The following is a 17192-nucleotide window of genomic DNA, read 5'->3' on the forward strand; positions in this document are numbered from 1 at the left end:
GTAAATCAGAAGTTAGGAGAGTGTGAGTGGTGCCCCGTTTATCTTGTCCCAGGATCCTTTCCTGGTCGGCAGCCACCTCATACCATCTCCCACTATATCTTCAAATCAACTTGGGCCAAAGCTAGCTTTCTCAACATCCTTGTTTGGTCATCTCCCTCAGGCAGTTGCTTCTGCCATTCAACATCCTCTCATCTTTGGAGTCCGCCTGTGCACTGAGGATAGACCACATCTCTGCTCTTCACTGGAAGCTCCTGGGTAATGTGGTTGAGAATGTGTACTCCTCTACTAATGAACTGAAACAGAAGTTATTTCCTGTTGCTGCTATGACCTCTGATGGCAAGAGAACCAATCTCAGTTTTAGCAGATGAATATGCAAGGCATCCCCACTGGTTAATCTAGGAAGAAAAAGTAATTGTATAGGAACTAATAACTGAGAGTTCACTTACAAATTCCTGGCAAGAATGGTCAGACATATCCCTCAAAGGTCCTATGCTCTGGCTGAGAATTCTTAACTGGGTGAGGCAGCAAGATGAAATGACAAGTCACTGAATGGTAAGGACAGCAGAATAGAAGTAGAATTCAATGCCCTGGCATCTTCCAGAATGATGTCAGAGAAAGTCAAAAGAGTAACCACACAGTGTTCAGAACTGTGCACTACACATTCTGTGAATATAGGCAGTATGTCAGAGACCAGTAATGGAATTCATTCCGAAACATGCAATTTATGAGTCTGAGAACTAGCTCCATAATTAAAATATCCCTCCCCTAAGCCCAGAGAAAAAGAGGAAAATCTCCATCTTATTGAAATAAGATTTCATACAAACATAGATAAATATATTTAAATTTTCTTTTTAACCATAAGTGAATTCAAACAGACTGTTATAAAACAGAGTACTACACACAGTTGTCTGTATAGCTCATAGAAAACATAAAAACCAGAACACTGAATGGGTGCTGGTGGTAGAAACTGCAGGGCCAAAACTTGCATAACAATGAACTGGAGACCACTAAGGCTTAATGAACATGGCCCACCCCTATTGTTAATGGTTTTGTCAACCTTTGAGCCCTAGAAATTCAGGATTTCCTCCTTCTTCCTCTGCCTGCTTTGGTCCGTGTCCGGCTACTTGACCGGACAGTAAGCTGCTTTTTAAAGTCCACTAAGCAATCTGTGGTTTCTGAAATGGAAACAAAAGACTTGATGGGAGACTCATTTAAGTCGAGATGTGCAGGGGAACTCTGCATCTCTCTGCTGCAACCTGCCTCTTCTACCCCTGGTGAAGGCACCCTAGAGAGAAGGAGAAAAAAATCAGAATTCAATATACACCTACTAATAAGCACTAAGTATGTGTACCAGGGGTATTTACATATACTATTAGTTCATGTAATCTTTGGAATAATCCAATCAGATAAGTACTATCATTTCCCTTTCACAGATGAGGACACTGGGTAAATCATATACCCAAAGCCACACAGTTGGGCAGTAAGGAAATGAGGATTCAGACCCAAATCCCCAAGCTGCTTGAATTTTAAGTCAGAAGACGAGGGTTGGGTGGGGATAAAGAGGCAAAGAGGAATAAGACAGCTTTTCCTCTGCTTGTTTTGACACCATGAATGAACTGAGGTAGTTATCCAATTCTCAGCCCAGATATATGGCAGGCACAGAGTTATACAGAGAGCAGTCACACAGTTCCACAGTTTTCTACTTCAACAGCTTGAATATCACACTATACACAGAACACAGGACCAGGGCTGTACTTTTCTAGAACTGATGACAGCCACACTTCAATGCACACCCCAATTCACCTGAAGCCTCCTGTTTCTGAAAACTTGGTCTTTATCTCCGCATCTGTGATAGGACAGAAAAAGTAATAATGTTGTTAGTGGTGTTGTAATCATAACACTTTTCACTGATCGTGTGCTTCCTATGTCCTGGGCACTGCTCTTCATCAGGCTTACCCAGGTAGCTCAGATCCCCAATCCCCAGACCAATGGAATGTGAGTGAGCATTAGCATCCAACAGGCTTAGCTGCAAAAGTACAGAGGTGAACGCTTTTGAATGAATAACCACTGAATAAATCTACTTCAAATCTGGACTTGAGCAACAAGGAGTTGCCAAGGGAAATCTGCTACCTGAAGAGATTCACAACCTGCTGACCTAAAGGTAGCAGGCTATGGGGCTCAGAGAGGTTGCCTTTTTATAGTCATCAGAAGGCACAACACATTTGCTTGTTGGGAATGAACTATTAGAACTAGATAGGAAGCAAATCTCACCAGACCTAAGCAAAAAGTTCCTCTTCCACCTACATCTAGTAAATTTTAACAATAGCAACTATTAACAACAACAACAGTAATAATAGCAGCTAACATTTATCAAGAGCCTACGTACGTCAGGGAATATGTGTGTGGAGCTTTACTAGATATAATCCTTTCAATCTATGAAGTTGGTATTACTAACTCTATGCAATGCTCTTAAACAATCCACTCTACTCCTCCTTAAATATTAGGCACAGAGACAGAATTACTCCCTACAGTCCCTCAGGAGCATAGGTTGAGACACTATGCTAAAGGTAACATGAATGATGCACAAAACATTAGGAGAGGACAGTAATGACTAGTTTTCAATGCCTATTCCTTGAGGAGGTACTTAGGGCTTGTACCACATTCCCCTCTGATTTGGAAATGTGTTTTCCCCAGTTCAAAAGGCAGTAGAAAGTTCAAGCTTTATAGAGGCTGAAACAAAACACATGATAAATAAGACAGAGTATTTCATCTTCCTTAAGGAGAGATGATCTAGACCAATTCTCAAAGGCTGGCTGACTGGGTCAAATGTGCACCCACATAACTCTAGCAAAAAGTCAGGGGAGTTGGTAGTGGCTATTTTTACTAGATGGCCTCAGACAGAAGCTCAGAAAACTGGTCCTGAGATCCTCACCTGTGGTCTTGTACTCAGACTGTTCCAAGAGACTGAGGAGTCGGCCTTCCTTGAAGCCTTTTTCCTGTGACAGAGAAAAATAGATGAAAGGGTTATACAGAGAGTCTAAAATACAACTTCCTTAGCCCAGATCACACCTATCTCCAGGAGAGAAGAGGTGTAGGGGCACAGCTGTAGGGAAGTCTTTTGCTTTCTAATAAATGAGGGTACACAGTAAAAAAGCAAATATGATTAAAAGAATACATCTTTATGCCAAGAATATATCTAAGAATGGATACCAGAGTCAAGGCAAATTATTCCACCAAGATCCTATTAGAGAACAGTAACCTTTGACCTATGATAGATTTGGAGAGATTTAAAATAGAAAATAACAGCTTCAAGTTAGCTTCTAGAGGCAGCGATGACAGAGAAAAAACTAGCTCTATGGTATAAGCACATACCCGTAAGCCCTAACTCCAAATTACCACCTAAACATCACCCCATTCATATAAGGAAAAGATAATTTCCCCTGATTCTTCATACTTTTCTTCATATTTTTTTTTCATCATGACAGATAATGGCTTCTCCATCTTAGTGTTCAGTGATTGCTATGTCAGTAAGCCTAGGATATGGAGCTGCTGCTTTATCTTTGATCTCTAAGCCAAGACATGCTCTTCCTGATCTCTAATCACAAAGCCCAGAAAGCACATCTTCCCAGTGACCAGGACCAGATCCTACAGTTTCCGAATAAGGCTAGGCACATGAGGTGTTCAACAGAGTTGACTGTATGTTCCTGGCAGTGGGTATACAACTGGATATACTTTCTGGAAAGTAATTTGGCAGTATGTTTCAAGAGATTTTAAAATGTTTATACCCATTGCCCTAAGTGCTCCACTTCAGGAAATCTGTTCTAAGGAAATAATCAGTGGTACAAAGACTGATTAATGTTTTAAACACAGCATTATAATACAGAAGAACTGGAAACAATGTGAATGTCCAATAATATGAGAATGGTTAACTGACTGTGTGATACAAACATTAAGAGTAATTAAAAAAAAAAAAAAAGAGTAATTTAAAAAACAGCTTAAAAATAAACCCAGGAAGGTGTTTATGTTACAATGGTAAGTGTATATATACATATGCCCATACAAGTATACATATGTACACATATGTATATATGTACATATATAGTGTGGTGTATATATACATATGCACATACAAGTATACATATGTACACATATGTATATATGTACATATATAGTATGGTGTCAATTACATTAAAATGCATTAAAAAAAGACTAGAAAAAAATAGGCCAAAATACTAGAAGATGTCATCTTTGAGTAACTAACTTATGGATGATAATTTCCCGATTCTTCATACTTTTTTTTGAACTTCCCATATTTTCTACAATGAGTATATATTACTTTTTAATTAAAAGAAAAAATAATTTAAAAAAGCACAAATCCTGTTTCAAGATAAACAGAAGAAGGAAGGAGGGAGGAAAAAAGCCCAGAACAGAACTGTGGAGGGTTAGGTAACCTTTCCTAAAACACTCCACACATACCTTTGGGTTCCTCAGCCGTTGTGGACGCTTCCCCTCCACAGCTGAGCATACTCTATCACTCTCTTCAGGCCCATCTCCTTGGTCACCTCTTGCAAGCTGGAGACAGGACTCTACATGACACTGATACTCTCTGAATGGGACTAGGGATTTACAGAGATAACACTTCTCATTCCTAGCCAATCAGAAGAAAGAGAGAAAAGGCAGTTTTAAGATTTGCTTTTGCCTCTGTGCTCCTAGATACGTCTCAAATTGTGTTTTTATGTGTTAAAGTTATTCCGTGAAGAAGACATGTCAACCAAAGCAGATTCGCTCAGCAGGATCGCCAATAAAACTAACCCAACGCCAATCAAAAGGACTGAGTGATTAGTGGTTTTCCCTGGCTGTTTCTCTTACCCTGCTGTTGTGGCAGTGGGATGATAATGAAATCAGCTCTTCTAACTATCTCAAACAATGCTAATTGCTCTCCAGACTTCAGTCAAACTCTTCTCAAATTAAGTGTAATCATTTTCTTCAAAGGGAAGTTAAAATTTAGACAGAAAAGGGAACACCAAGAGCATTGAATCAAAATGACATTTTTACCATGGTAGATGAACTTGTCTGATTAGTAGATCAAGTCTGTCTATATGCTGACTTCCTTAATTCTACAACCTGCAACATCCACTAGGAAGTTACTAAAACCATGTGGTTCTGCCAAAGGCTTTTGCATAACTTCATATATACAGTTATTTTTATCTTTTTATAATCATAGAGTTTGTGGAAAGAGAGGAAATTGTGTCCCTGAGGTAAGGTTTATTAGGCATCAGTAAAAATGGAATCACTGGAGACAAAGGAAGAAAATGAACTTTTATGAAGTATTTTCTCTGTGGTGAGAACTGGTGCAAGGCCCTTTAAACACAATTTCTCAATTAATTGGTGGGCCCTATTAGGAAGGTACTATTCTCCTCCAAGTCCTATAGCTAATAACTGTCAGAAGCCAGGTCTGCCTGACTCATAAAATCATCTTAGTTTTAAGAAGCTAAAGAAAACTTTCCAAAGCTTCTCCTTCTGGCCGTTGCTATTCGGTTACTACAGAAAGATTTAGATTGCCTTTAAGGAAAAATTTCTCTGGAGGGGGGTCTTTAAAATAGGAGAAATAAGTCTCTCAAGTAATTAATCATTAGAGAGAATACAAGTAAAACTCTGACTTATGAGAAAAGCTAGACTAGTGTACCTTTCAAGGTTTATTAATTAATGTAAAAAGCATTTATTAAGCCCCTACTACATGAGAGACAGCAGCACTGTAAAAGAAGCATAAGTTTTTGAGTCAGGTAGACTTTGCCAATTCTGGCCACATGATCTTAACCAGTTACGTATAATTTCTCTTCGGTTTCTACATCTATTTTTAAAAAAGAAAGAATACTACCTTATCAGCTATTGTGATAGTTACAAAGTAAATAAAGCACCCAGCACAGCGGCTGGCACAAAATATTAAGAGCTCAACAAACAGGTATTATTGTTATTGCTGTCTCACACATATTTTATTAGATGCCGGGGATATAAACATGAATGAAGGCAAGTATCTGCCTTCAAGTAACTCACAGACTAGCCACGGAGACAGAAATGTCAAAAACGAAAGGAAAAAAATTACTGCAATAGTGTGATGAATACAGTCCTAGAAAAATGACTGCATGACAGCAGGATTTCAAAAGGAGCAGGTGGAGCTCTGCTCAACTGGATTAGGGAAGGCAGCCATGAAATTTAGGGTCTAAGATAAGATCTGTGTTTCAAAGATAAATGTTTCTAATGACTAACTGCTCTAATGTATTGTTGGTGATGTCTTTACTTTCAGGAGACGGCACTTATACCTGACCCACCCCTTGCCCCTGCCTCCCTTTGTAATGAATGTGTTTTCTTAGTCAAGCTGCAACCCACAACCCAAGGAAGTCTTCAATATTGCCCAACTTCTTGCAACTCAACTTCTGCACCATTACATTGCAAAATAGCTCACTGCTTCCCCAAAGCACCAAACACCAATATGCAAATTCAAAGAAAACAGAAAGCTAAGAGCAATGTGCAAGTGGAGTGGGTGGCAGGGTCTTTTCAGAGTAACAAAAAGGGATACAGAGGCCACCCACCTATGCTGACATAAACTGGGAATACGAAAAAGAAATACAGGCATTAAAGCAACAAAGTGATTGCCAGGCCAAAGAAACCCAGGGTAAGAGAGAAATTGGTCTCTTATTCGGTCTAAGTGATGGTATGTGTTAATAAGCAAGAGCTCCATAAACACAGTATACCTACTTACTTGTCAATGTCTAGGGAAATCTGAGCAGCTGTCCCACTGTCACTCTTGCTCTTTCTCTTAGCCTCTTTTTGTCTCTGAGTCAACACTTTCAACAAAAAAAGAAGAAACAAAACAAAAAAAGAAAAACTGTTAGTTGGCAGTAGACTCTAAATATAAAAGATAAAATGTACTTGAAGAAGAAAAGTTTAAAATCCTATTCCACTGGGAGAGGTGACTGTCTGGGACACCTGTGCCTTTCTAGTACAGAGAATATTACTTGCATAATATGGACTGAAACTGCCAGCAGCAAGATAGTCCCATATTTGCTAATGAGATCTATTTTTCCTCTATTTGCCATTAGCTCTAAAGATCTAGTCCACACCAAGAAAGGTTTTTGTGTACTATCCTAACTTGCAGCACTAGGGGGAAGGATTTATACTTTCCCATTGAAAACTGTGCCTTTGTGACACATATACTCCAATAAGATGCTTTATGATATATAGCAATGACAGCTACATCTGAGTGCCCACATTAGCTCCAATCTTTACAAAACTCTGAAAAGTGTTCCATTTACAAGTGAGAAAATGAGAGCTCAGAACAGTTAACACAACCAGTCTTTTCCACTACACTAGGACCACCTCCTAATTCTAGTGGGTATAGACAACGTTAGCCCAAGTGGCATACAAATACTTTTCTCATAGCAAAAGCTGTCTGTTTATAAAATCATACTCTCTTAAAGCGTCTTGGAAGTTAATTAACCAACGGTTTTCCAGTCTTCATTCCTTGGAGTTAACAAGAAGAACTGTGACCATCTCACTTCAAATATTGCCTTTGTCCCTCCTGACACTTGATATCCCCATGACAGAGAATTTAGAAAGCTTATCAGTCCACAAAATAATTTAGGTTGTGAAGCATTTACCTAGACCAGGGGTTAGCAAAATTTCTCTGTACAGGACCAGACAGTAAATATTTTAGGCTTGGAAGGCGATAGGGTCTCTGTCATAAATACTCAACTCTGAATTAGAGCAGGAAGGCAGCCATAGACAACATTATAAATAACTGGATGTGGTATGTTCCAATATAACTTTATAAAATCAGATGTCTGACTACATTTGACTCCTGGCTGGCCATAGTTTACCTATCCCTCTAGTCCAACCTCCCACTCATATAAATGCCTCTATAAGCATCCCTGACAAGTGATTATACAGTCTCGACTATATCCATTCACTGAGGAGAAGTCACTTCCTCCTAGGGAAACCCATTCTACTGCTACACAACAATTCTGGCTTAATCTGCATTTACTGGGGGCTGTATGAGTAAGTTTACCCCCTTTTCCACAAGTCAGCTCTTTGAACACTTAACAAGCTGCATTACAATCTTGGTTTTACTCAGATGTCTGACCCACTAAAATGTAACCACCTTCAAAACAGGTACTATATCTAGTCATTAAGCCAATCACTAATAAGACTTGGACTGCAGAACCTTTGAGGGCCTAGGGTAGCTCTAATCCTTTTAATGATCCTCTGGAGATTGGTATTATTATTCTGCCCTATTTTAAACATATGAAAACAAACTCAAAGGAACTGACTTTGCCAAGCTATCACAACTAGTAAGAAGAACCCAGAACAGAGTCTAGATCTGTCTGATTCCTATACCCATGTTTTACCTTCCTAGTTAACCTCCTCTACATACACCCCAATTTGTCAGTCTTTTATGTGTGGCACCCCAAAATGGACCCAATATTCCAACAAGCAGTCTGACCAGTAAAGAGAACACAAGAACCACAAGCTGCTTTGTCTGGACTCATATTCTACTAATTCAGCCAAGGCTGTGTTTACTTTATTGACAATCCTGGTATTCTACTGGCTTAAATTGAGCGTAAAGGCAATTAAGATCTATCCCCTATCCTCCCAAATCATCTTCAAAAATGTTATCAAGACAGGTCTCCTAATTCGTTACTTGGGTAACTAAGTTGTTGGGTATGTTTCCGCTTTAACAGGACTTTATATTTATCCCTATTCTTTTCAGTTGAACATTCCAGTCAGTTGAGATCATCTGAAGTCTTGATTCTGTCATCTGATGTTATCAGCTCTCTCTTCCAGGTTTGTGTCATCTGCATATATGACAAGCATGCTTCCTATTATGTTCATCCAAGTCACTGGGGAAAAATGACTGTTAATGATACGGCCAAGGACACAGAAAACTGTGGCATGTTACCAGAGAGGCCTGTCTTCCCCTAGTCCAAATTTCCTTTAAATACTTAATCAAGCAAATATTTATTGAGAATCTTCAATGTGTGAGTTTGGGGAGATACAGGAAATTACGAGGCATGGTTCTTGCTCTTAAGGAGCTTACAATTTACTAAGGGAGACAGCACATACATTCAAATAACTATAATACAAGGTGTAAAGAGATACATATAATAAAACATGATCATACACAGAAGCAACTATTAATAGTGTCTTATCTCTAGGGAGGATGACAGGGACACCTGGGGACTGGAAGAGGAGGCAGGCATGTTTTTCACTATATAGTTTTCTGTACCATTGAATTAAAAATTAAAAGGGCTAGTATTTACCTGAAGAAAATAAAAATGCTAATTCGAAAAGATATATGCGCCACAAGTTCATTGCAGCATTATTTACAATAGCCAAGATATGGAAGCAACCTAAGTATCCATCAACAGATGAATGGATAAAGAAGAGGTGAGATATATATATATATATATACACACACACACACATACACAATGGACTATTACTCAGGCATTAAAAAAAAAAAGAAATCTTGCCATTTCCAACAACATAGATGGACCTAGAGGGTATTATACAAAGTGAAATAAGTCAGACAAAGACAAATACTATATGATTTCACTTATATGTGGAATATAAAAAGCGAAACAAATGAACAAACATAACAAAACAGAAACAGAGTTGTAAATACAGAGAACAAACAGGTAGTTGCCAGGGAGGTGGGGGGTGGGGGCTGTGGGGGGAGGAGAGAGAGAGGTGAGGGAGATTAAGAAGCACAAACTTCCAGTTACAAAATAAATGAATCACAGGTATGAAAAAAAAAAATTCAAAGGGAGAAAAAGAGATCAGGTTACAGCAAGGTCTTAGGCACAAGTTAGAGTAGATGATCTATTTCTAAGGTTCCCTCCAACCCAGAGATTTTATAAATAAAAATAAAGTACTGCAGGAGAAAAACATCCTGGACATAGTTGTATAACCACCTTCAAAATCCACCTCCTATTCTATCAGCCAGCCCACATTTCTCCATCTTATGTACAAGGACTTTATGAGAGATTTTATCAAGTGCCTTGCTGAAATCAATTCTTAAAATGTTTGCATCTCTGATTACAGAAACCTCTAAGGGTTGTTTTTTTTTTCCCTCTCTCTCTCTTTCTATTTATTACCCATCTTGACTACCAAGTATTTTTCCCAAAAGAAATACTTGGAAACCACTCCACAGACAGGGCTGGAAAAGGAATTAATTGCTTATAGCACTTTATATATACCTCTGCACCTAGCACATTTCTGTTACTTGTTTATATGTCAGTCTCCTTTCTACATCACACAACCTTCTGAATTCAGAGATTCTGGGTTTTGTCTTGATCTCTTCACCATCCCCAGCAGAGTCTAGCACAGACTAGATGCTAATAAATACTTGTCAATTTAAATCATAGCAATGGATTCACAGGAAAGAGGGGCTCTTGTTTTATGAGAATCTTCTCTGTGCCAGGGACTTAAAAAACATAATCTCTAATCCTTACAACGGTCCTGCAAGGCATATATCGCTAGCTCTCTTTTATAGATGATGAAATAAACGGACCAAGATCACAAAGCTAAAACAACAAAGAAATATGGCACCAGAAATGCAATATGAGCTTTACTTTAAAGAAATATATGTTCTTCTATACGAGTAGGCTGCTCTCCTGGGAAATGAGAGGGTAAAGGGAAAGAGAAAAAGAGGGTAAGAGGGAAAAGAGGAAGTGATAAGTGGTAAGTGGGCAGGTGGAAAAGAGACTTGGCAGATGGCTGAGACTTACATGCTAATTCTATTATTAAATGTTATGATCAGAGCAGACCGGACTGGCCCTTACTGCTACATTTTTCCTTTAAAAACTACTGCCCCTACAAAGAAGAAAGGTGTAAGTTGCTCTAAAGGAGTCTGCTACTCTGGTTTATGAGTGTTGAGAGAGCCATTTTAACTAAGCTGCAGGCAGAGAATTTAGTATGAAACTTAAATCCAAAAACTTAGTTGCTGGTGACAACAGCCAAAGATTTCAAAAGGGAACGATGGAGTCTGAAGACAACTACCAGGAAAGCAGCTACCTGGGCAAGGTATGCAGAACAGAAAGGAGGAACATGACTGAGAGCTGAGAGAGCCACCTATAAACCTACGACCATTAACTCAGGCCTTTATATACCACTGGATGGAAAACGCCCTAAGGAACTGCGCTTGGGACTTGGCTTGGCACTGTTAAGATACAAAGAAGCAGTGGCACACAGTGGAATAATGTGCACCAACTTTAGAGTTGGACAAAATGGTCTCCAAGCTAGGACTCGACTAGCTGTGTTCCCTTAGGCAAGTTAATTAAGCTCTCTGAGTATCAGGTGACTTACCCACAAAATGACATGATAATAGCATCTATCTTTATGGGTTTTGGTAAGGATCACATCAAATAATCCAAATAAGTTGTAAGACTGTTCAGCCCACAGAAAGCACTCAGATTATCATTAGTTGTTTATTATTATATAATTCTCATTATTAGTCTTCCAAATTTATTTCTTAGTCTTAGCCAAAGATTTAGGCCCATCTTTAGAACACACCTACCAGCCTGTCTGTAATTTGCGTTAGGTCTTAGTCTTAAGTGGTTCCCATACTAATTTGTACAAACAAAATGAACAAGTAAATAACCAAAGCATTACAGAACAATTACCAATACTATGTAAACATCAGCACACTTATTTCCAAAACCCTAAGTAGACAAGCAATCAAAAATAAAAACATATGGCCTTGAACTGTAAACAGTGAAGACAATGGCTCCCTGAGTTAAGTGAAAATTATATATACAAAGAAGAGAGATTTGGCAGAATGACAGTAGTTACTCTCAGTTTGTCTCCCTGAACCTCAAAACCACATCAGCAGAAAATAATGGGAGGCCACAGAGTTGTTCATGTTCCTGCTAAGACCGCCAATCCTCCAACTTAGCACTTTCTCAGTGGGATGTTAGAGGAAAAAGGGAAGGCCTGCTCCACCTGCATGTTGCCTGCCTCAATGCTGCCAGCCTTCCCTACGAGAGTAGTCCCAACAAAAAGGCTATCAATAGAACTAACCATTATCTACCATTCTGAGACATGTGGCTATTTAAATTTAAAACTTAATTAGAGGTAAATGTAATTTATTTATTTTTCTTTTTTTTAATAAATTTATTTTATTTATTTTATTTTTGGCTGCATTGGGTCTTCGTTGCTGCACGCAGGCTTTCTCTACTTGTGATGAGTGGGGGCTACTCTTCATTGCGGTGCACGGGCTTCTCATTGCGGTGGCTTCTCTTGTTGCGGAGCATGGGCTCTGGGTGCACAGGCTTTAGTAGTTGTGGCTCACGGGTTCTAGAGTGCAGGCTCAGTAGTTGTGGTGCACAGGCTTAGTTGCTCCGTAGCATGTGGGATCTTCCCGGACTAGGGCTCGAACCCATGCCCCCTGCATTGGCAGGTGGATTCTTAACCACTGCACCACCAGAGAAGCCCCCTAAATGTAATTTAAAATTCAGCTCTTCATCACATGAGTTATACATTTCAAGCGTTCAATAGCCACATGTGACTAGTGGCTACCATGTTTGAGTCTACTAATAAAGAACATTTCTGTCACTGCAGACAGTTCCACTGACTAGCACTGCGGAGATAAACAGGACTAATTCTATCTTCCCTTAAATCTGTTTACCTTGGACACCCCCAAGAAATTCAAGCTTCCCATAGCTTCTCTCACCACCTAGATTCTCATCCCACGACTCTAATCCGTCATCTGGGAGCACTTTTCTAATATGACTCAGTCTCCCACCCCTGCTCTCAAAATGACTCTGCCCTCTGGAATTTGGGTCAGTGATCCAAAAAATCCTCGACATTCTTAACCCTCTCTGTGGAAGTTCTCTTCATCTTCTTGCTCGAACTGAAAAGATGGCTGTCCTCTGAGCGTACTGCTTCTCCTTGTACCTTCTCAGGTACTGGCTTTCTTCTTCCTTACAACACAATACCACTGACCTGGAGGTGGGGTAAGTATCCTCTTACTCCTCGTTGTTGCTTCCAGACTACTGGAAAACCTAGTTTGAAGCACAAACCATTCTGCTACGCCTGCTACTCCACCTTGAAGAAGTCATCTACTATCCTCCTGGTCACCCACCCCACCCCCTTTCCTGGCCATTCGTTGAAAATTTTAACATATCACTTGCTGTCTTTCTTTTTGCCAGTCTTGCCATCATTCTTGGTGATTTTAATACGTACATATTAGACTGAAGAATATGAAAGTTGCAGTTTCTGTAGTTCAACCTAAGCTGTGATTCATTATCTGTCCTCTCACTTCCTTTACCTTTTGGCTATCAGCTCCCATGGATCATACCATCTCAGCCTTTCTCAAGTGGGATTTCTGAGACAGAAGTAAGCCTAATGTCCTCAGGCATCCATTGTATGTAATACATTAACCTCTGTCCTCTGCATCTAGAATAGTACCAACCAGTTATGTACCATCCTTGGGAGAAGTAAGGAAAACATTCGATTCATTTTCTGTGTTCTGTGGTTCCAATGAGGAACCCTGACTGAGCTTGTCAATAATAATCATGCCACTTCCAAGATCACCACCACCTATCTTTTCCAACTCACTCCTTCTAATACCCTAACTCCAATAATCCTTCAGCCCCACTAGGATGTCTAATTCCAGGCTATCACCTTTTCACTGTCCATCATCCTGTCATGTCCTCACTTTCCTTCTTACTTAACTTAGATCTCAAGGTTATTCTACCAACCATTCCCCTGAATATTTTCTCAACTTATTTCTAATTTCTATTGTACTCCCTAGCAAACCCCAATTTTGGTTAAATCCAATTCTCCATCTATTATGCGTCCCTACCTAAGCAGCACAATAGTGCTGACGGTGCTCACATTATATTTAAGACCAAAAACCTCAAGTGGCCCCTCAATACAGCCTAGCAATCCAAATATGTCTCCACAGTCAGTTTATTGTTTATTGTTATTCTACTCTCCCAGAGATTGTTTCACATCTTCTCTGCTATCTTCAAACTTTCAATATCCATCCTGACTCTGCTGTCACTATTCTTTTTTGTTTCAATATAATACCTTTATTGAGATAAAGTTACATATTATATAATTCACTGAATTACAGTTCATGGCTCTTAGTTTATTCTTAGTATATTCACAGAGTTGTGCAACTATCACCACTACCAATTTTATAACATTTTCATTAACTAAAAAAGAAACCGGTTCCCATTAGCAGTCATTCTCCTTTTCCCCCCAGGATCCCAGCCCTAGGCAACCACTAATCTGCTTTTTGTCTCTATGTATTTGCCTATTCTGGGCGTGTCTTATAAATGGAATCATACGATATGTGGGCTTTTGTGACTGACTTCTTTCACTTAACGTATGTTTTCATCTATATCGTAGCATGTAACAGTACTTCATTCCTTTTTTTCTCATAGCAGCTGCACCATTTTACATTCCCACCAACAATGTACCCGGGTTCCAATTTCTCCACATTTTTACCAACATTTATTTTCATTTTTTTAATAGCCATTCTAGTGGGGATGAAGTAGTATCTCATAGTTTTGACTCACATTTCCTTAATGATTAACTATGTTGATCATCTTTTCATGTGCTTGCTGGCAATTTGTATATATTCTTAGGGAAAATGTCTATGCAAGTGTTTTGATTTAACTGAGTCCTTTTTGTTGTTGAGTGGTAAGAATTTTGTATATGTTCTGAAATCTAGACTTTTATCAGATATATGATTTATAAATACTTTCTCCCATTCTGCAGGTTTTCTTTTCACTTTCTTGATAGTGTTCTTTGATGCACAACAGTTTAAATTCTGATGGAGTCCAATTTAACTATTTTTTTCTTTTGTTGCTTGTGCTTTTGGTGTCATATCTAAGAATCCACTGCCAAATCTAAGGTCATGAAAACTTACCCCTAGGGACTTCCCTGGCAGTCCAGCAGTTAATACTCTCTGCTTCCAATGCAAGGGATGCGGCTTCGATCCCGGGTCAGGAAACTAAGATCCCACATGCCACACGGTGTGGCCAAATAAATAAATAAATAAAATTCAAAAAGGAATTGTTAAAAAAAAAAAAAAATTTACCCCTAAGGGAGTTTTATAGTTTTAGTACTTACATTTACGTCTTCAATACATTTTTTGTATATGGTGTGAGGTAGGTGTTCGATTTCTTCTTTTGCATGTGGATATTAAGTGGTCCCAGCACCATTTCTTGAAAAGACATATTTTCCCCCACTGAATTGTTAAGTGCTAAGTGGGCTTAGGCAAAAACCTAAGTCAAAGTTGCCTTTATTCATCCCGACCCTCAGTCACAAAGTTTGATTGATTCTTTCACCAGAAGATTCTCAAATCTGTCCACTCCCATGACACTGCTTCATTACTTGTCTCCTTATTTCTAATCTCAATCCCTCTAGTCTGTCTACCATACTGATCCAAGAATAACTTAGGCCCACCATTACCAGTTGGCAGTAGCCAGGAAGCCTTCCCGGATCCAAGAAGGCCCCAATCTCTACATCTGAACAAGACCCTACATGCATACATCACAGTATTTCTCACACAACATTTTAATTATTGCTTTACCTATTTATTTCCCCCAGCATACTGTTTCTTAATCACTTCAGTATTCCATATTCCTGGCATAAAATTGACACTCGATATAAATGTATATTTTTAAAATAATTTTTATTATTATTATTTTTAATTTATTTATTTTTGGCTGCATTGGGCCTTCGTTGCTGCGTGTGGGCTTTCTCTAGTTGTGGCAAGCGGGGGCTTCCTTGCGGTGCATGGGCTTCTGATTGTGGTGGCTTCTCTTGTGGCGGAGCACGGGCTCTAGGGCGTGTGGGCTTCAGTAGTTGTGGCGCACAGGCTCCAGTTGTGGCTCGTGGACTCCAGAGCTCAGGCTCAGTAGTTGTGGCACACAGGCTTAGTTGCTCCGCAGCATGTAGGATCTTCCTGGACCAGGGCTCGAACCCATGTCCCCTGCACTGGCAGGCGGATTCCCAACCACTGAGCAACCAGGGAAGCCCTTAAGTGTATATTTAATGAATCAATTTGTAGTTTCTTTTTTTTTTTTTTAAACAGTATCTTTTTTTTATAAATTTATTTATTTATTTTTGGCTGTGTTGGGTCTTCGTTTCTGTGCGAGGGCTTTCTTCATTTCTGTGCGAGGGCTTTCTCTAGTTGTGGCAAGCGGGGGCCACTCTTCATCACGGTGCGCGGGCCTCTCACTATCGCGGCCTCTCTTGTTGCAGAGCACAGGCTCCAGACGCGCAGGCTCAGTAATTGTGGCTCACGGGCCCAGTTGCTCCGCGGCATGTGGGATCTTCCCAGACCAGGGCTCGAACCCGTGTCCCCTGCATTGGCAGGCAGACTCTCAACCACTGCGCCACCAGGGAAGCCCCCAATTTGTAGTTTCTTATTCACAAGTTCGATGGAATCTTTTCTTGGCTTTAAGAATAGAATATTTTTATAACTTAGATGAAAATGTCCCTTCAGCTTGATTTGAAATACTCTTGAAATAAAAAGACCCTATATGCCTCATTCCATTCAATAAACAAATTCTTATTCTCTCAGGTACTAGACTTAATAACCTTATTCTACTAGTGATAGCTTCTAACTAAAAAATCCTAATGACTATGTTGATACTTCCTAAGTATAAGCAACCCTAAAAAACGCAGGCATCACTAGGTCCAATAAACAGATGAACAAATAAAGGCTCAGAGGCTTCAATCCTGTAAATACCTGGGCTAAGATATGATTCCAACTCTGTTAGACTCCAAAGCCAGTACCACAATACCAAACTGCCCTCTTTGTTGCAGAGAAGCCACACAAGCGCCCTGTCCCTGCTCAAGTTGTAGCAATTTCCTTTCAAGTTTAGAGATAAGCTTGCTTTCTCAAGAAGGTACACTTGAATGTTGAGCTCTTGACCTTAGTCTTTACTGCTGCTGTGGCTGACCCCTGCGTTTGAAGTGTTAGCCTGGTTTCCTCAACACTTTTCCATAGAAGGCAAAAGTACTCATATAAAAATATGCTTGGAGCTTCCCTGGTGGCGCAGTGGTTAAGAATCTGCCTCCCAATGCAGGGGACACAGGTTCGAGCCCTGGTCCGGGAAGATCCCACATGCCGTGGAGCAACTAAGCCCGTGCACCACAACTACTGAGCCCGC

The 17192-nt window shown here is 39.7% G+C and overlaps 1 protein-coding gene across 3 annotated transcripts in view; it reads right to left on the minus strand.

Annotated features, from left to right (window-relative positions):
* Positions 1 to 833: 833 nt before the first annotated feature.
* Positions 834 to 17192, minus strand: part of UIMC1 (ubiquitin interaction motif containing 1) — a 130845-nt gene continuing 114486 nt past the window's right edge. For all 3 annotated transcript variants that reach the window (XM_068536423.1, XM_068536425.1, XM_068536424.1), the window contains 5 exons: positions 6761 to 6845; positions 4477 to 4648; positions 2933 to 2996; positions 1804 to 1846; positions 834 to 1285 (listed from right to left, as the gene is read on the minus strand). In XM_068536423.1, the coding sequence (XP_068392524.1) occupies positions 1075 to 1285; positions 1804 to 1846; positions 2933 to 2996; positions 4477 to 4648; positions 6761 to 6845 (575 nt within the window). In that variant the 3' untranslated portion in view covers positions 834 to 1074. The remainder of the gene's footprint in view (positions 1286 to 1803; positions 1847 to 2932; positions 2997 to 4476; positions 4649 to 6760; positions 6846 to 17192) is intronic.

Source organism: Eschrichtius robustus, chromosome 2 (genome assembly GCF_028021215.1).
Source record: "Eschrichtius robustus isolate mEscRob2 chromosome 2, mEscRob2.pri, whole genome shotgun sequence".
NCBI classification, from domain to species: domain Eukaryota; kingdom Metazoa; phylum Chordata; class Mammalia; order Artiodactyla; family Eschrichtiidae; genus Eschrichtius; species Eschrichtius robustus.